Genomic DNA, 19,257 nt, shown 5'->3' with positions numbered 1-19,257 from the left:
GTGCTTCACACAGGTTCCCTCGCCTAATTTACTTGGTGTTGCTTCCTCCCTCTGTCCCTCACCCTGTGCTGTGACCTCTGGTGATGTAGCCTGCTTATCTGCGCGCTCCTTTTTTTTTTTTTTTTTCTTTTTGAGATGGAGTCTTGCTCTGTTGCCCAGGTTGGAGTTCAGTAGTGTGATTTCAGCTCACTGCAAACTCTGCCTCTCGGGTTCAAGAGATTCTCTTGCCTCAGCCTCCCGAGTAGCTGGGATTACAGACATGTGCCACCATGCTCAGATAATTTTGTACTTTTAGTAGAGATGGCGTTTCTCCATGTTGGTCAGGCTTGTCTCGAACTCCCAACCTCTGGTAATCCACCCACCTTGGCCTCCCAAAGTGCTGGGATTACAGGCACGAGCCACCGCGCCTGGCCCACCCTTTAAAGTTTAGATCAGGCCGGGCACAGTGGCTCACGCTTGTAATCCCAGCACTTTGGGAGGCCGAGGCGCGCGGATCACGAGGTCAGGAGATCGAGACCACGGTGAAACCCCGTCTCTACTAAAAATACAAAAAGTTAGCCGGGCATGGTGGCGGGTGCCTGTAGTCCCAGCTACTAGGGAGGCTGAGACAGGAGAATGGCGTGAACCCGGGAGGCGGAGCGTGCAGTGAGCCGAGATTGCGCCACTGCACTCCAGCCTGGGCGACAGAGCGAGACTCCGTCTCAAAAAATAAAAATAAAAAAAAATAAAAAAAAATAAAGTTTAGATCACTCCTTTCCCCTGCTTAAATCCCCTCCACCCACCAAACTCCCAGCTTCCACCTCCCTGCTTCCAAACTGAGCAGCTTGTGGATCCCAAACAAAACCCAGGATCTCCACTGCCCAGCTTTTGCTCAGTATGATTTTGTTATGCATGGAACACCCACACCCATCTGCTCATCTCATTTTTTTCCAATCTTTTTTTATTGTGATAAAATACATACAATGTAAAATTTACTATCTTAACCATTTTAAAGTATATGGTTTAGTGGCGCTAAGTACATTCACATTGTTGTGCAACCACCACCACCATCCATCTCCTGAGCCTTTTCCTTTTACAAAACTGAAACTCTGTGCCCATTAAGCAATAATTCTCTATTTCCCTTTTTCCAGCAACCATCATTCTACTGTCTCTATGATTTTGACTACTCTAAGCATTTCAGATGGGTAGAATCATACTTGTCTTTTTGTGACTGGCTTATTTCACTTAGCATAATATAGATGTCCTCAAGGTTCGTCTGTGTTGTAGCATATGTTAGAACATCCTTTTTAAGGCTGAATAGTATTCCACCGTGTATATTGTGTGTACTCCATTTTGCTTATCCATTCGTCTGTTGATAGGCACTCAGGTTGATTCCATGTTTTAGCTATTGTGAATAATGCTATGTACATACGTGTGCAAGAATCTCTTGGAGACCCCTACTCACCTAGTTTTTATTTTTTTAAGATGGAGTCTCACTCTGTCACCCAGGCTGGAGTGCAGTGGTGCCCTCTTGGTACACTACAACCTCCACTTCCCAGGTTCAAGTGATTCTCCTGCCTCACAAGTAGCTGGGATTATAGGTGTGTGCCACCACACCCGGCTAATTTTTGTATTTTTAGTAGAGACGGGGTTTCACCATGTTGGCCAGGCTGGTCTCGAAACTCCTGACCTCAAATGATCCACCCACCTCGGCCTCCCAAAGTGCTGGAATTACAGGTGTGAGCCACCGCGCAGGGCCACTCACCTGATGTTAGACTTTCTCCACGAAGCCACTTATTAACCTTAATCTCCTGCACTTGACCGGCCTCTGTTTTGTTCCAGCAGCCATTTTTCAGATACCTGGTACCACAAGCAGGGCCTAGCTTGGGAGATGCTAGGATAACTAACACCTGGTCAGCGCCCTGAGGAGTCTTGTCTAGATAAAGGGAGACACACACTAGCTTGGGCTTATGCGTGCAGCGGAGCTGTGTAGAGCAGGAGTGCGTGGAGAGGGCAGCAATGAACTTTGCCTGGAGAGCCAGAGAAAGCTTCGTGAGCTGGAGCACGGGGTAAAGTAGGAGCTTTCCAGGGCTGAGGGGACTTCTGAAGTGAGGAAACTGCCTGTTCAGGGCATGGCGGTAGGGATCAAAGTTCTGAGTCATGTGGGTGGGCACAGAGCAGAGGATGGCTGGGGCAGTCTCAGGGATAAGGAGAAGTTTGGGGACCAGATTGTTTTGTCACCGTATCTGCATCCTTGTGGCCTGCACGCCAGAGTGTAAGCGCCAGGACAGCAGGAGCTGTCTTAATATTCATTGCTCCACTCCTGTCACCTGCCTGAGACTGAGTCCTCACATCGTTGCAGGAAGAACACGGCATCCAGTCATAGTCACAGCGCCCCCTGGTGACCCCCGAGAGCTCCCACCTCCTCGGGCACTCCCTCTGCACATGCAAGCAGGTGTTACTAGGGGTGGCGCTTTGCCTGGCATCCTCTCACTTGATGTCTATCCCTCCCTGAGAAGATGTTCACTTCAGGCCAACAAACCCTTACTAAATACTTGCTCTGTGTTGATCACTGTTCTAGACACTAGGATAGAGTCTGAGAACCAACTGATAATGGGGGTTGTTCCCAGTAGGGATCAAGTCCGTTTTCAGCCTCGAAGGATGGATGAGTGTCAGAGCAGGGAGTCAGAAGGGAAAACACGCTGCCCTATGAAATGGAACAATGGGGATGAGCCCCACCCCCTGCCGCTTACTCAACATTTACTAAACTACAATTTACCAAGGTCACACAGGGAGCACAGGGTGCCGGGAACCCAGACATAACTGGATGCCATCTGCGGCTCTGGGAGCTCACAACCCGGCAAGAAGACAGGAAAGGAAATAAGAGGTGCTCTGGGCTCAGGGTGGTGTCAGCAGACACAGGGGTGTGAGGCAGGGAGTGTCCACCACCTGCGGTTGTGTGGGTTTTGAGCTTAGGCTGAGGCATGCAAAACGGGGAGGTGGTCCATAAGAGCAAGAGTCCAAAACCAGGTGTTTTCCATCAAAAAGAGGCCTGTCCCGGCGTGCTAAGAAGGTTCTGCTTCTTGATCTGGGTGCCTGCCTCAGAAGTGTGTGTCATTATGGAAATCCATTGAGCTGTACACTTGTAACTTCATATATGTACATTCATGTTAGTTGTACTTGCTTAAAATTTGCTTTTAAGTCTGCCCCAGACCCCCACCAACCCTGCTACCTCTTTTGTAAGACTAGACTCTGGGGATCCAGTCCTCCAATCCCAGCTCTAGGGCCTTGGGGAGGCAATTCAGTGAATTAGTTTCTGCGCCTGTAAAATGGGGACGACTGTGTTGTCATCACAAGGCGTGTGTGCAGCGCCAGCAATGCGAGATACGTAAAGCATTTAAATAGTGCTTCCTCTGCCCCTCTCAGCAGTATCAAATTTCTAATGATTGGCAGCGTCTGGCACAGAGGAGCTCAATGTAATTCACTGAATAAACGAGCGAATGAGCTCAAAGTATGATTTTTTTTTTTTTTTTTTTTTTGGCACCGGGAGGCAGCTTGAACAAATGCAGGGGTGTGGGTTGGAGTGGAGTGTCTCTACTAAAGGCTCCTGGGAAGGAGCTCACAGCCTGGTTAGGGGGTGCTGCACTCCAGCACAGAAGCCAGGGCTTCTGTAGGGAGGGAGACAGCTAGTCACCTGGGCCCTAACATGTGGAGGTAGGAGCCAAGGTGCCTGTGCACCGCTAACCCCAACCTCCAAATGAACAGAACTGTGGAGAGGTCAGCCACTCAACAGGCTTGTGGAGAGGCTCACACCAGGAACAAATGCTACACAGCAGCACTGCAGCCTCCCCACACTCGTGGCTCCCGTGGCCCTCTCACTCCTCCCCTCTGGTGGTCAAACCTGGCACTGCTCTCCAAAGTCAGGGGCCAGGCCAGTTTCGAGAGACGATGGGAAAACCTGCTCAACAGGGTGGCCGAAGCCTGAACCAGCTGAACAGGACAGTCCCATCAACCCCCAGCAACCTTGTCCCTCTCCTGGCCCACAGAACAGAGCCAGAAACCCCACAAACCACTTTTATTACCCAGTGGGCGGGCTGGACTGTGATATTAGAGAACCTTGGGGGTGGGGGCTGCGGGATGCAGCTGAGCCTCTCCTGGCTCTGTCTGCTGGTCTAGGCCAGGGTGGGGCTGGTCAAGGGCAGGGAGCTCAATCTTGGGGGAAGAGGAAGAGAGGATAGAGAGGCCAAACAGGCCTCTTCCCCTCCTCTTCACCCATGCCACAGCATTAAATAAACAAAAAGCAACTCTTTACAGCACAAACTACACAGGGAAGTCCTTCCTCCCAGCCCTGGGTGCACAGCATGGAAGAGGAGCTCTGGAGGACAGGGTTGGGGCCTCCAGGGTCTGACACCACCCCACGCCTCTTCCTAGCACTATGGGGTAGGGACAGGCAGCTTTGAACAGAGGAAACAAAACTCCAACTTCCTCCAAACTCCTATGCAGGCAGGTCCATCTAGTCTGGTACTTCTGGCCCAAGGGTTTTCTGCTCCTTCCAAACCTTTGAGCTTTCTCAGGATCTGAGCTTAGCTGAGACTTCTCAAAGAGGGGCTGGAGCCCTGGTATCTGAGACACAGTGGGCCTGGGAAACAGGCAAGAGTCTTGTTCCAAAGTTTTTCCCAGCCCAGGCCTCTGCCTTGGCAAGCAGGAAGCAGGGCCAGGTGAGAGCCGGAGAGACCCAGGCTCAGAGGGGCCGGGTGGTGTGGTTATAGACCAGGTGCTCCGTGTCCTCAGTAGTGGAGACAGTGGAGCTGGCAGGGGTGGGTGGCGGGTGGTGGCGGTGGTGGTGTCTGCTGAAGCCCTTTCTCTGGTCCTTGAAGAAGCAGTAACTCAGGACGGCTACCACCACCACAATGCAGATGACCAGGAACACTGCGATAGCCATCTCCACAGAGCCTGAGGGAAGAAGGGGTAGAATAAGGGGCTCCCAAGGCCTGCCTGGTTCTGACACCCACCCCCACTCTATGGAAGAGACGAAGTCAAATGGATGCCAGGTGTGGAAGGACATGGGCACCCGACTCAGACCTCCTACATACGAGCAGCTGAACAGCTCTGTCCAGGAGCTCAGAGGAACTCTGGTGGGCCTCAGGTCTCAGCTCAAGTCGCTCTCTTTGCAGTTAACTTGAGGAAGCCTGGGATGCTGCTGACAGACATCGGCACGCACTTTACTGTACTCCCTCCCTCGTGTGTAGCAGGCATCCCTATTTGATTACGGTACTCTGTCTGTATAGGCCACCTTGGCATCCTTCTCAACACAGGTTAGGCTGTCACAACAGGTGGAGTTGATCCGTGAGTTGACACCTACATGCTAACCTCAGTTACAGGACAGATCAGGGCTTACCTGTGCTGGAAATGGGGCTTTCCCGCCTCAGGCCAAACACATCCTTCTCTGCAGAATGAGGGGAGAGACCAGTCAGTACTAAGGGCTCAGAGACTCAGCTGCTCCCCAGTGCCCCAGACCTCACACTGCCATCCTCTCCCACTCCTACTCCAGGCACTCTGAGGATGGAGGGGTGACTCCCAAAGGCCTGGGGACAGAGTGGAGGCCACTGGCTAAGCCTTCCCCTGTACATGCCCACCCTCTCACTGGCCCGCTCACTGGAGATGCCGCGACAAGACTCGAGGCACTGCTGCTCTTCCTCGAAGTTGTTCTTGTTGCCATAACAACCACCATAGGTAAAGCGGGCGCAGTGTTCACTGAAGGGGTTGTAGTACCAGCGCGGGATGCTCTCCTTGCAGAGTCCTGTGTCTGGCAGGTCCACGCAGTGCCCTAGGGGGTAAGAAGTAGGCTGTGGTGAGCGAGTCCCTGGCCTCCCTGCCACCTTCTAGGCTCCACGTGGCTGCTGCCCAGCACCTCCCCACCCGCCATGGCTCAGGGAGGGCCTGAGAGGCCCCAAAAACCTGGCCCAGCTGCAGTGGTGCCAGAAAAGGGAAGACAAACCCTGGACAATAATTGTAGGCACAAAAGTAAACTACGCCGACTCACAGTTATTTCAATTTTCTTTCAGCTTTTCTGACTGGGTCACGGTCTCGGTTTTCCAACACTGAGTGGTTTACCTCTTTTTTTTAGACAGTGTCTCTCTGTGTTGCCCAGGTTGGCCCCAAATTCCTAGGCCAAGCGATCCTCCCACCTCAGCCTCCCTAGTAGCTGGGATTCCAGGTGTAAGCAACCGCACCTGGCTGGTTTACCTTTCTTAAAAAAGAGGATGGGCCTCAGGGTCTGAGCCTTGGCAGGCAACAGCAACTAGCTAGAGCTTATTATTATTATTATTATTATTATTTTGAGACAGGGTCTCACTCTGTTGCCCAGGCTGAGGTGCAGTGGTGCCATCTCAACTGACTGCAGTCTCTACTTCCCAGGTTCAAGTGATCCTCCTACCTCAGCCTCCTGAGCAGCTGGGAGTACAAGAACACGCAACCACATCTGGCTAATTTTTGTATTTTTTGTAGAGATGGGGTTTTGCCATATTGCCCAGGCTGGTCTTGAACTCCTGAGCTCAAGCAATCTGCCAGCCTTGGCCTCTCAAAGCACTGGGATTATAAGCGTGAGCCACCGCACCTGGCAAGCTAAAACTTACTGTTTTATTATATTTATTTGTGTTGTTTTTCAATGTTTGGCAAGTAATAGTGGCTTCCCATTTATGGTAGTGATGTGAAAGTTCCTTTTTAATATCTTACATTTAAAAAGTAACTAAGTAAATAAGATCTGAGCAATATGTGGTGGGCATGGCTGAAATTATGAAGGTGTTCAGAGAATGAGTGATGCCTGGAAAACACAGAGCCACAGAAGAGAGCCCAGGAGCCAGCCAGGGAAGAAGCTGAGCCATGTGGAGAACTGGGAGCCCACCCTGGCTCTTTGTGCCCACAGGCCCATACTCCCGGCAGGCCCCTCAGGCACTGCTGGGTGGAAATAGTGAGGATGGCAGTGTCAGCGTCTGCCCTGATCCAGGGCACCTGGGGAGGATCTCACCTTTGTCACTGGGGAAATGGATGCGCTGGAGCTCGTCAAAGCCACTCGTGTCTGCAGAGATGAAAGGTCAGAGGCTCAGACCCAACAAGGGTCTCCCAGGGGTTCAGGGCAAGGCTGTCAGGACCTCCCTCTCTGCTGCCCAACCCCCTCTATCCCCCAGGCCTCACATTTTTCACAGGCAGACTCGTCGGAGGCGTCGGGGCAGTTGGGGGTGTCGTCACACTCCAGGAAACTGTCGATGCAGCAGCCATTGCTGCAGCGGAACTGGGTGGGCTGACAGGTGCCAGAGCATACTGAACGGGTGGAGGGGAAGTCAGGCTCAAGCAAAGAACAAGTGCCCAGGGCCCACCTTCTACTTGGCCCTCTCTGCCCAGACACAGCACATCCCCCATTCCCTTTCCACCAACCCCACTCCTCGCCCACACAAAGTGGGCAGATCCTCATAGGAGGATGCTGGGCTGGAAGGGGTGGGATGTTTGTGGTCCTTCCACAAACTCTGAGGGGAGGAAGGGCTCAGTCAAAGGCAGGCTACTCAGGGGCATGGGGATGATATGGGCTGGGGATGTGGCAGGGATGGGGGATGGGGAGGGGAGTAAAGCCCACCTGGATGGCGCCTTTCCATGGAGGGGCCTGGGAGAGAGAACAGAGAAGTGAGAGGAGGTATGACCAGGCTCCAGTGGGGATGAGATGATTGGGGTGGGTGGGCAAGGGAGAACTCCAACCACCCACCTCCCTGGCCACAGAAGAGAGAGACCACTCACCCTGGGGGAAAGTCGCCTGAGCCCCAGAGCTGCCTCTCAAAGGCCCACCTTGCACACCCCGACAGGCTAGAATGCACTCTTCTTCCCGAAGGTAGTTGTTCTTGTTGCCCAAGCAGCCTCCATAAACGAAACTCTTGCAGATCTGCTCCGTGGGATCATAGTACCAGCGTGGGAAAGAGCCCCGGCAGCGGCCCACCTTGTTGGATGCGAGGCAGTAGTCTAGGGGGGAGAGCTTATGAGGGGACCGTGCGGCCAATCCGCACAGCGGGGCTCCAGGTGCTGCTCCTCACCCCTCCCTCACCTTCTGTCTGCTTGGGGGACAGCACAGTGACTGTGACGTTGGCCGTGTCCTCTGGGTGGTCTGAGCTAGTCACTGTCAGCTGGAACAGGTAGGTGCCTTCCTTGAGTCCCCACAGTTCCACCTGGTTTGGGTCTTTCCTCTGCACACAGGAGTGGCCATCAGGCTTGGGCACCCCCTGATGCCCTTGGGCTGCCCCAGGCCCGGCCAGACACACACCCACACCCCTGGGGAGGCCAGGGGGAGTTGGATTAAATGCATCTTCAGCCTCTCTCCACCCCATCCCATCCAGGGCCATTGGTTGGCCTAGGGCCCCAGAAAGGGGCTCCCAGAAGGCTGGCAGGCGGGGGGGGCGAGAGAGTCAGCCCAGTGTCTCACCTCTACCCTGACATCCGTGTCACCCCGCAGTAGGCGCCAATCTGTGTTTTCCACATCCTTCAGCACCAGGGGTTCCTGGGGTTGTACCTTCAAGTCTATGCCTGCCCAGGCCTTGGGGATCCCAGACCCTGGCGGGGGAAGAAAGTGAGATAAGGTCAATTCTCACTAGATGGACCAGGCTTCTCCCAGGAGCAAAGTGAGGTGGTGAAAGTATGGGTCCCACCTAGACCAAACTGGGACTCCGCAGCCTGCATGGGATGCGGGTGGGAGCCCTCAACAGAACCAGCTTCTTGATCTCTATTCAGAGAGAGCATGTTTTTGGTATACTGAAGATATTTTTATGTTGTAACCCACTTTCTTTCCTTTTTTTTTTTTTTTTGTTAGAGATGGGGTCTTGCTATGTTTCGTAGGCTGAAGCACAGTGACTATTCACAGACTCCATCATGGCCACTACAGCCTCAAACTCAAGCAATCCTCCTGCCTCAGCCTCATGAGTAGCTGGGACTAAAGGTACAATTACCACGCCCAGCTGTAAAACCCTCTTTCTGAAGCAAATTACCGAACAAATTGCCATCTGATCTTATTGAGTAAACACACACACACACGCACACACGCACACACACACACACACACACACAGACACTTACTTGAGGGGATGGGCTTGTTTCTGTTTTCTACAATAGAAATAACTCAGACAGACTCAGCCTCCAGGGGTCCCGGGGTCCCGGGAGCCACGCCCTTCCTTGACTTGACAGTGCCTGTGTCTGAGGCTTCCCCACTTCAGGGCCAGAGATAGGGGAAGGTAACAAGCACAGTGCAAGATCCCTGCCTGTAGGGGGCTGAATGGTGGCCCCTCAAAGATATGTTCACATCTAACCCCTGGAACCCATAAATGTGACCTGATTTGGGAAAAGGGTCTTTGCAGAAGTAATTAGGATCTCCAGATGCGATCATCCTGGATTAGCTGGTTAGGCCCCAAATCCAATGACAAAGTATCCTTATAAGAAATGGAAGAGGAGAAGATAGAGTGAAGGAAGAGAAGGCCACTCGAAGACAGAGGCAGAGACTAGAGTGATACAGCCACAGCCAAGGTATGCCTGGGGCCACCAGAAGCTGGAAAAGACAAGGAAGGGTTCTCCCCTAGGGTCTTTGGAGGGAGCGCAGCCCTGCTGACACCTTGATGTGGGGCTTCTGGCCTCTAGAACTGTGCAAGAATAACTTTTCTGTTTTGTTTTGTTTTTGAGACGGAGTCTCACTCTTTCATCCAGGCTGGAGTGCAGTGGCACAATTTTGGCTCATTGAAACCTCCGCCTCCAGGGTTCAAGCGATTCTCCTGCCTCAGCCTCCCGCGTAGCTGGGATTACAGGTCTGCACCACCATGCCCAGCTAATTTTTGTATTTTTAGTAGAGATGGGGTTTCATCACATGGGCCTGGCTGATCTTGAACTCCTGAGCTCAAGTGATCCTTCTGCTTCAACCTCCCAAAGTGCTGGGATTACAGGCATGAGCCACCATACCTGGCCAAATTTGTTTTAAGCCAACCAGTTCATAGTCATTTGTTACAGCAGCTCTAAGAAATTAATACATTGCCCTTCACGGGATTAGTCCAGTTGGGCAGATAAGACCCCACGACATGAAGCAACATGTGGACAAAACAAGGCAGTGGACATTCAGAGAAAGGAGGCCACAGCAGGCTAGGGGGATAAGGCAAGGCTTTCTGGAGGAGGGAGAAAGGATTTTTTTTTTTTTTTTTTTTTTTTTTTTTTTTTTTTGAGAAGGAGTCTCGCTCTGTCGCCCAGGCTGGAGTGCAGTGGCGCAATCTCGGCTCACTGCAAGCTCCGCCTCCCGGGTTCACGCCATTCTCCTGCCTCAGCCTCTCCGAGTAGCTGGGACTACAGGCGCCCGCCACCACGCCCGGCTAATTTTTTGTATTTTTAGTAGAGACAGGGTTTCACCGTGGTCTCGATCTCCTGACCTCGTGATCCGCCCGCCTCGGCCTCCCAAAGTGCTGGGATTACAAGCGTGAGCCACCGCGCCCGGCCATTTTTTTATTTTTTTGTTTTTGTTCTTGTTTGGTTGTTGGGAGAATGTAGGGTGTTGTTGAAAATGGCAGAACACAGCAGGGAGCGGTGGCTCACGCCTGTAATCCCAGCACTTTGGGCGGCCAAGGCAGGCAGACACAACATTAGGAGATTGAGACCATCCTGGCTAACACAGTGAAAGCCCCTCTCTACTAAAATACAAAAAATTAGCTGGGCATGGTGCCTGTAATCCCAGCTACTCGGGAGGCTGAGGCAGGAGAATCGCTTGAACCTGGGAGGCGGAGGGTGCAGTGCAGCCAAGATCGTGCCACTGCACTCCAGCCTGGCGACAGAGCAAGACTCCGTTTAAAAAAAAAAGAAAAAGAAAAGAAAAAAGAAAATGGCACAACACATGAGAAACCAAAGCAAGGAGTTAGGAATTTGCAAGACCAGTTCGCTGGGATTGAGTTGACCTTAAAGCACCCTGGAAGCCAGGCCAGGGTGTTCGGACACAGCAGGAGTAACATTCAAATATTAAACAACTGGTAGTACAGAAAGGGGACAGACACTGGCCGTGAGCAGTGGTGCAGAGTCCTGGAGGCCACAGCTGCACCAGACATTGACCTCCTAGATAACATGACAGAGGTCCAGGAGTTCAAAGGGAGGGGCCAAGGGCTTGGGCAGCAGGGGCACTCCGGAGCTCTGAGCAGCAGCTGTTTTCCCATCTGTTTGGAAGTATTCTGTGGAGCGAGGAGGCTGGCAAGTATACCAGTGCAGTGGTCCAGGGCAGATGCAACAGGAGTGGCCCAAATGCCAGAGCAGCCAAGGGAATGGAAATAAGGATGTGAGAAACAACGCTGGGCTGATGCTTCTGGCTTCTCCCCTGCCAGTCTCTGGGAAATGGGAAGGAAAAGCCAGAGTACAGGCAGAAGGCAAACAGGATTTAGAGGGAACATATAGGTTAAGTCATAGAGAAGTTAAATTTGGGAGAAGGCAGGCCACCCGGAACCAGCAGACAATGAGAGACAGGCAAGGGTTGGAAATAGAGGCACTGGCTGAGTGTATGCTGGGCAGCATGCTAGGTACTCTACCTGCATCAGCTATAGCCGGGGTTGGCACTAAGCCTGCAGGCCAAATCCAGCCCACCATCTCTTATATTTTGGAATGGATGAAAAAACAAGAGCCGGGTGCAGTGGCTCACGCCTGTAATCCCAGCACTTTGGGAAGTGGGGCAGGTGGATCACTTGAGGTTGGGAGTTCAAGACCACCCTGACCAACATGGAGAAACTCCATCTCTACTAAAAATACAAAATTAGCTGGGTGTGGTGGCACATGCCTGTAATCCCAGCTAGTCGGGAGGCTGAGGCAGGACAATTGCTTGAACCCAGGAGGCGGAGGTTGCAGTGAGCTGGAGATCGCGCCATTGCACTCCAGCCTGTACAACAAGAGCCAAACTCCATTTCAAAAAAAAAAAAAAAAAAAAGAAAGAAAGAAAGAAAAGAAAAAGAAAAAAACAAAAGGAGAATCCTTTGTAATGACATGTGAAAAGCACATGAAATTCAAATTTGTGTCCATTGATTGGAACACAGCCTTGCCCACACATTTACATGTTGAGTATGGCTGCTTTCATGTAACAACAGCAGAGCTGAGTAGTCTCAAGTGGGACCCTATGGCCCACACAGCCTAATAATTTCTATGTAGAGCTTTACAGAAAAAGTTTATTGACCCCTGGAGTCCATCATGTACCTTCATAACCAGCCTGCCACACCTACATTCTCACCCTCTTTTCAGATGAGAAAGTTGACATCAGAAAGATTAAATGGCTTGCTCAGAGTCATTCAGTTTCTAAAGGCCCAGCTGGGATTTGAACCAAGGTCTGTCAGACTCCACAGCAAATGCTGTCTCCAAAACGTAATTCTATAGGTTATCCGCCCCCTCAGAGGTTGTGATTTTAATTGCTTTTATAATGTTGGGTTTTTAAATTTTGCTTTTCTAGTTTAGGTAATACATATATGACATAAAATTCAAACAGTGGCTGGGTGTGGTGGCTCATACCTGTAATCCCAACACTTTGGGAAGCTGAGGCAGAAGGATGGCTTGAGCCAAGGAGTTTGAGACTAGCCTGGGCAACATAGTGAGACCTCATATTTACAAAATAAAAAATTAGCTAGGTGTGATGGTGTGATGGCTACTTAGCTATTCAGGAAGATGAGGTTGGGAGGATCACTTGAGCCTGTGAGGTTGAGGCTGCAGTGAGCTGTGGTTACACCACTGAACTCCAGCCTGGGTGACAGAGTGAGACCTCATTTCTCTTTTTTTTTTAGACGGAGTCTTGCTCTGTTGCCCAGACTGGAGTGCTGTGGCTCGATCTCAGCTCACTGCAAGCTCCGCCTCCCGGGTTCACGCCATTCTCTTGCCTCAGCCTCCCGAGTAGCTGGGACTATAGGCGCCTGCCACCACGCCCGGCTAATTTTTTGTATTTTTAGTAGTCTCAATCTCCTGACCTCGTGATCCGCCCACCTCGGCCTCCCAAAGTGCTGGGATTAGAGGTGTGAGCCACCGTGAACGGCCCGACCCCATTTCAAAAAAAAAAAAAACAGAAAAACAAAAACCAAAAGGTACAAAAGGCTAGTGAAAATTAAGCCACCTCTTCTCCTTAAGAAGGAAGCTTCTCCATCAGGTTTATTACCCCAAAGGTATGTATGTGGGAGAGAGAGAGACAGAATATCAAGAGATAGTATTTGAATTCACAAGCATGTGAGTTCTTCATCTTGTTTTGCCCTTTATATATATTGGAAATAGTTCCATAGCAACACATAAAGAGTTTCCTTTTGTTGTTGTTGTTGTATCATATTCATTGTATAAATGCACCACAATTTATAATTTATTTAACCAGTCCCTACCTGTTTCCGGATTTAGATTTTCTTTCTTTCTCTCCTAAGAACTAAACCATGCTGCCTTAGGGTTGATTATTATTATGAAAACAACATGAGAGTATTCCATTATAGGATGTGTTGACAGACAATGAAATTGTTTCCAATTCTTCATTATTATAAACAATACTACGGGGACTAACTGGCTGGTAAGTTGTTTTATCTGTGTATAGGTACAGCTGCAAGATGAATTCCTACAAGTGGAATTGTGTCCAGGGCTGTGTGCATTTAGGTTCTATAGATATTGCCCAACTACCCTCCACAGAGGCTCTCTAGAGAGTTTTTTCAAGTGTTAGAGTGAATGCAAAGAAAGAAGAGAAGGTAAAGAGATAAGAACAGCTGGTAGGAGGCTGAGTCACAGGGATTCCTCTTTGATGAAGTAGAGAAAGCAGAGCCAATGGGGGACTCATAGAAGGTGGTTCTGGGGCTGAGAAGACCAGGATGCACAATGACAGCAAAAGGGATGGGAAGGGAGAGATTTCAGGAAGAAATATGTTGAATGTTTCAGAGGCCTGCAAAAATAGTAAAAAGAGAACTGGGTTCCAGGGATTAGGGAAAACAAGACAGGGATGAGCAGGAACGAAAAGTGGCTGTCTGGAGGCAACCTCCCAGCCCAGGGGCTTGGCTGACAAGCAGGAGAGCACCCTGAGAACACCTGCCAAGGGAGTAGTGAGCTGGGAAGAGCCCAGTCCTCCCTCCTTGTATTTTGTAGAAAGAAGACAGACTACATAGCAGTCTGCCTAGCAGACAGACAGGCTAGCCCCACCAGGCCCCCAGAGTGGAAGTAGCATGCAGAGTGACGCATCAGACTTTGAGCTGAATCAGGGGCTGAATCCCATCCCTACACAACTCAGTCCTCTCCAAGCCCCAGCCCCTGGGACCAAGGAGCAGGTACCTTGCCTTACCACTCCCTTCTTCCCACCCCCAAGAGAGCAAAGGGCTAGAGTGGCAATAAAACCAGCCCCTCCCCCAGTTAGTTACCAGGTCTCAGGACCTCAGGGAAGTGCAGACTCCGCCTCCTAAGCCACTCCTTCATAGGACTGGGGAGGAGGAGAGGTGGGGAAGAGGAGAGGTGGGGGAAGAGAAGGGGAGAGGAGGAAGTGCAAGCTGCTCAGCCTCCCGCTGCAGGAATCTGTTCTGGCCTGGCCTGGCCACAGGCAGAAAGAGGAACAAACAAACCCATTCTGGGGAGCATTTATCTATGCAATAGGAGAATCAAAGGTTTGGAAGCTCTCAGTGCCCGTGACCCACCCAACCCGCCTCATCCACCCTAGCCCTTAATGGCTCTACCCTGTCATTACCCACCTCCAACCGCTCTAACTGGACCCAGCTGAGAATAAACCCCTTGACACACATACAGCTTTTCCCACTTCCCAAAGCACTGCAGCACTCTAAGAATGGCCTAGAATGGCCTGGAGCTCATACTAAGTCCAAGCCCTACCTGCCTCCCTCAAAGTCCCAGGAAATCCCCACTCCACCCTCTCTTGTGGCAAACAGGCAGGTCCTGGGGGTTTCCAGATGAGGATGGCTGGTCTCAAGACCATGGGGCCATAGTCCAGCTCAGCTCCCTGACCAGACTCCAGAATTTCACACTCTGGCCCTGGAGAGGGACTCCCATGGGGCCTCTGTGGAGGAGGAAGGGCATGGGCAACTCAGGTCAGTAAGAGGCATCACCACCTACACTTTCTGCTACTTCCTTGTGGAACAGGCTGCAGCCCTGGTCCAGTGGGACTTGGTGGCCCAGACTGGCCCTCAGATATGTCCCCCTCCCATCCACAGGAACCCCCATCTCACCTCTCCTCAGAGACCCAGGAGAGCTAATGGAAGGATAGGGAGAAAAGAGGACCCTCAGCCTGGCAGAGAGACTAGCCCAGGAAAAGTCTGCAGAGGAAAGCCCTTTCTCCACTTTCCAGAACGGAGACCACCCCCAGATGTGGCCCCAGCCCAGTTCTGGCCCCTGAACTCCCTAATCCCCGGTTGTGTTATCCACTGGGCTATGTTGGGTCAGAATGCTAGGTTTTTACCAGAGAGATGGTCTTGTGTGAAAAACAGCACAGGACTTTTGGAGGTCTCCCCTGGGGTGAATCCCAGGCCTACCATTTATGGGCAGTGTTACCCTGGGCAAATTCTTTAACATGGGAGTCTCAGTTTCCTAATCTAAAAAATGGGATGACTGCTAGTGGCACTCTTTTTGGAAGTTGTTGCGATGAGGCCTGAGTGAGAGTATGTGTGGCACAGCAATCAGTAAGCTGTAAAGTGCTCACAGAGGTTATGAGAGGTGACCCACCCCTGCCCTGGAGCCCCACCTGGCCAGAACAGCAGGTAGAGAATGGGGGAACCAAGGCTCTGGACTGGCCCTGATCCCAGCAGACAGTTCAGCCCGGGGAAGAAAGAGGAGGAGCCCTGGCCTCCGCTTTGCCCTTATCCATGGAAGTAAACAAGGTTTGGCTACCAGATTCTAAGCAGGGAGAGCCCTGTCTGGCTCATGCGCATGCACACACACCTGCCTGGACAGCCGACATCCCTTCCCTACTAGGTATACATACCAACAGGCTGACTCACCCCACAACCCTCCTCATCCCCCACCCCAGAGCCTCTAGGCTTCTGTGCCTACAACATCACTCCTCTCCCTTTGGATCAACCGCAGACTGGGCTTGTTTTCTAGTCTCGGATCTGGCAGTCTTCCTGGACCACCAAAAGGCCAATCCATTCCTAGGGAGTAGAGAGATGCTAAGCAGTCTCAAGTCCAGCCAGTGGAGGAGACTATGGCCAGGCTCACCTGACAGGGCATCGGTGTGCCCAGACCAGTGCTTGGCCAAGGTGCCTTTCTAGTCACCAGACCATCCAGACAGCTCACTCCTTCAATCAGCCTATCAGTGCCAGAGGTCAGGAGTCCTGAGGACTTCCTCTTCCCTCCAGTACACACGGCCCAGAGCCAAAGGCCTCCCTGTGAGCACCAGCCCATCACCTCTGAACATCCTGAGTTCAGGAGCCAGAGCCTGGGCCCTGCCCTCCCTACTCATGTCCCCTTTCATTTGTTTACTGTTTGTACTGCCTACTACCAAAGTGAGGGCGATCTGGCTGCGACATCTGTCACCCCATTGATCGCCAGGGTTGATTTGGCTGTACTGCCTACTTCTAAGAAGGGCTTGGGGTAGAAATAATCCCAGCACTTTGGGAGGCCAAGGCGGGTGGATCACCTGAGTTCAGGAGTTCAAGACCAGCCTGGCCAACATAGTGAAACCCCGTCTGTACCAAAAAAAAAAAAAAAAAAAAAAAAAAAAAAAAATTAGCCGGGTCTGGTAGCGGGTGCCTGTAGTTCCAGCTACTCGGGAGGCTGAGACGGGAGAATCACTTGAACATGGAAGACGGAGGTTGCAGTGAGCAACCAGAGATTGCGCCATTGCACTCCAGCCTGGGCGAAAACAGTGAGACTCCATCGAAAAAAAAAAAAAAAAAAAAGAAGGAAAGAAAAAGAAAAAAGAAGTGAACTCTCCTTAACTCCTCTCTGATGTTCGCCTCCCCTAGGACCCCATAACCAGTCCCTTTTTTGAGTCTCTCCAATCCCATCCATCTTGGCACCCTCCTCACCTCCAAAGCCCTGGGTCCGCAGCTGGCGGTAGGAGCGGTACACTTCCCTGGTGAGGTAGTTGATGAAGCCCTCCCTGGGCGCGAACTTGCACACGAAGTTCTGCTCGTAGAGGCAGTTGATGAGGAAGCAGGCGGCGATGGCGTCCTCCCCGCGGTCGGGCTGCAGCTCCACTAGCGCCAAGTTGCAGTTCTGGGTGGTGCAGCAGGCGCGCACGCAGTCCCAGCCCCGGCGCACGGTGGGGGACTCCAGGAAGGTGGCTCCGTTGCTGACTGAGGCGTTGGTGTCCAGCACGAAGGCAGGCACCCCGGCGGTAAAGCGGTTCAGGCAGTCGGCTCCCGCGGGCAGCCCAGGGGGCGCGGGCGGTGGCCCGGCCTGGGTGCCCTGGAGGCCGAGCGCGCACAGAAGCCACAAGGCGACGGCAGGGATGCGGGCCGGGGCGAGGCAGGCGCCGGCCATCGTCCTCGCAGGGGCCATCGCCTTCCTCCCCAGAGGGGTCACCTTCAGAGCGCGCGCCTCTGGGTTCCGAGGGTGCTGGTGACCTGAGAGAAGGAAGCGGACAGAGGAGACACACCTGATCAGCCCGGGAGACTTTGGAGGAGGCGGACCGGCCAGGAGGAAGTGGCGGGGAGGAGGGACCGGAGCACTCCGGGAGCGAAGAGGGCGCACGCACCCGGCCCTCCCACGCGCCCTCCAGGGACCCGGCAGCCAGACAGACGGACAGGCGGACCGCTAGGGAGCTCACGTACCCGGACACACGCACGAGAGCAGAACAAAGGGCCGGACATGCTCCAGCCCGCTCTGCCTGCGCCTCGGCCTCGCGTGAGGGGGCCCCGCTTACCTGCGCAGGTGAGCTGGGTGGGGCCGGGTCCGCCGAGGTTCCGGTCCCGGCTTCCTGCGCGGCTCGGGCCGCGGCTTCCGCCCCGGTGCTCGGAGAGCTGGGGCTCAGCCGCCTTCTCCCCCCGGTTTCTGGTGAAACTGAGTCAGCGCCGTCGGGGTGGGACCGACAGTCACCCCTGCGCTGCCGGCCCCGCCCACGCCCGGTGCGCTGCGGCCGCCTCCAGCGCGGAGCTCCAGGCCTGGCCCGCCCCGCGGCCCCGCAGCCCCGGCGCCTCCCCGGCAGCCAGCTCCCGGGAGGGGCTGTCGGGCTCCACCTAGTCCAGCCTCGCGAGGGAGCCCCGCGCCCGAAGCGCATCCCCAGCCGGGAGGGGACGCGGCCGGAACTCAAGGGTCCGGCCTCTGGGGCGGCGGCCTCCCGCCTTCCTTTCCGGCCGGGACCTGCTTTCCCAGCCCCAGACCTGAGGCCCGATGCAAATGATCTTTCTGGCCCTCGGGAAATCATTTCCATTTCGTGGCGGGAAGGGAACCCAAAAGTTGCGTGGCTGCACTTGTGATAACTGGGATCCGGGATGTCTGCCTCACTGTCAGCTCCGGGAAGCCCTCCCTGCTGTCAAGGTGAGAAACGGAGGCGATTCCCCGCGTCCAGGCTCCCCTGCGTGCTCCACGGGGCTTCCCTGTTGTTCGAGGCCCCTCCTCATCTTGTATGTGCAGTTCGCTCCATTCCCTGCTATGGCTTATTGGACTGTTGCCCCCTTCCCTGGAGCCCAGGCTTCCTCTCTTTCACAAAGGGGACGCTGCTGGCCACTTTCTTCCAGGGAAATGTCATCCTTGGAAGCCTGGAGTTTCCAGTTCCCCCAAGTAGCTGAGTTAATGTCCTTCACGAAACAGTGGACTCCTTGAAGCCAAGTTCATTGTTCCTCCTGAGTAAAAAACTCTTAAGAGACCATTCTCTATGGCAAGGGTCTGAACAGGTGAAAGACAGATGAAGGCGGGGCTGGAGGAAGGAATCACATAGCATGCTCTCTTAAAATACAGATTCTAAACCTTTTCCTGATGGCTTAACAACCCCCAACCCAATGGGAACATTCTTCCCAGTTTCTCATCCAGAGCAGCTTTGCCTCGCAGATCCTGTGGCCAACCCTTGGATTTTGCTGAACTACAACATCCTCCAGCTGCTCACATGATGCGTGTTGGGGTGGGAATCTGGGGCCTGTCTCCCCTTCTCTGGATTTTTAGGGTTTATCCACAGACCCTGGCACACTGGTGGATATACAACAATGATGGTATGCTGGGAGTGAAGAAAATGATTGTGCAGTCACTGGGAAGAAAGGGTTTTGTTGTGATTTGATTTCCCCTTATGGCTAACACATTCAAGAATCTTTTTTTTTTTTTTTGAGTTGGAGTCTCGCTCTGTCACCCAGGCTGAAGTGC

At 52.9% G+C, this 19,257-nt stretch overlaps 2 protein-coding genes across 7 annotated transcripts in view; one reads left to right on the top strand and one right to left on the bottom strand.

Annotated features, from left to right (window-relative positions):
- Window positions 1-4,039: 4,039 nt before the first annotated feature.
- SPINT1 (serine peptidase inhibitor, Kunitz type 1) lies at window positions 4,040-17,966 on the bottom strand. 6 transcript variants are annotated; one of them, XM_055278767.2, is made up of 11 exons: window positions 17,828-17,966; window positions 16,989-17,528; window positions 8,444-8,571; window positions 8,069-8,207; window positions 7,768-7,986; window positions 7,610-7,636; window positions 7,174-7,299; window positions 7,007-7,057; window positions 5,636-5,806; window positions 5,378-5,425; window positions 4,040-4,932 (listed from the first exon to the last, which is right to left on the bottom strand). In XM_055278767.2, the coding sequence occupies exons 2-11, from the start codon at window positions 17,461-17,463 to the stop codon at window positions 4,721-4,723; spliced, it is 1,596 nt and encodes a 531-aa protein (XP_055134742.1). In that variant the 5' UTR covers window positions 17,464-17,528; window positions 17,828-17,966; the 3' UTR covers window positions 4,040-4,720. The 6 variants fall into 6 exon arrangements, with proteins under 6 accessions (XP_055134742.1, XP_055134745.1, XP_055134743.1 ...); XM_055278770.2 differs by having other exon boundaries at window positions 7,816-7,986; XM_055278768.2 differs by having other exon boundaries at window positions 17,736-17,845.
- Window positions 17,930-19,257, top strand: part of PPP1R14D (protein phosphatase 1 regulatory inhibitor subunit 14D) — a 37,908-nt gene continuing 36,580 nt past the window's right edge. The window contains exon 1 of the mRNA XM_055278794.2: window positions 17,930-18,441. The gene's annotated coding sequence lies outside the window, so the exon portion shown is untranslated. The remainder of the gene's footprint in view (window positions 18,442-19,257) is intronic.

This window comes from Symphalangus syndactylus, chromosome 5, assembly GCF_028878055.3.
Source record: "Symphalangus syndactylus isolate Jambi chromosome 5, NHGRI_mSymSyn1-v2.1_pri, whole genome shotgun sequence".
Classification (NCBI taxonomy): domain Eukaryota; kingdom Metazoa; phylum Chordata; class Mammalia; order Primates; family Hylobatidae; genus Symphalangus; species Symphalangus syndactylus.
This window is presented reverse-complemented; position numbering and strand designations above follow the sequence as displayed.

Coding starts and splice junctions, on each gene's coding strand:
- SPINT1 (XM_055278767.2), bottom strand. CDS start 17,463: ATGGCCCCTGCGAGGACGATGGCCGGCGCCTGCCTCGCCCCGGCCCGC. Junction 7,637..7,767: donor TCAGGCGACTTTCCCCCAGG/GTGAGTGGTCTC, acceptor TCTCTCTCCCAG/GCCCCTCCATGGAAAGGCGC. Junction 5,807..7,006: donor CCATTTCCCCAGTGACAAAG/GTGAGATCCTCC, acceptor CTTACCCCCTAG/GGCACTGCGTGGACCTGCCA.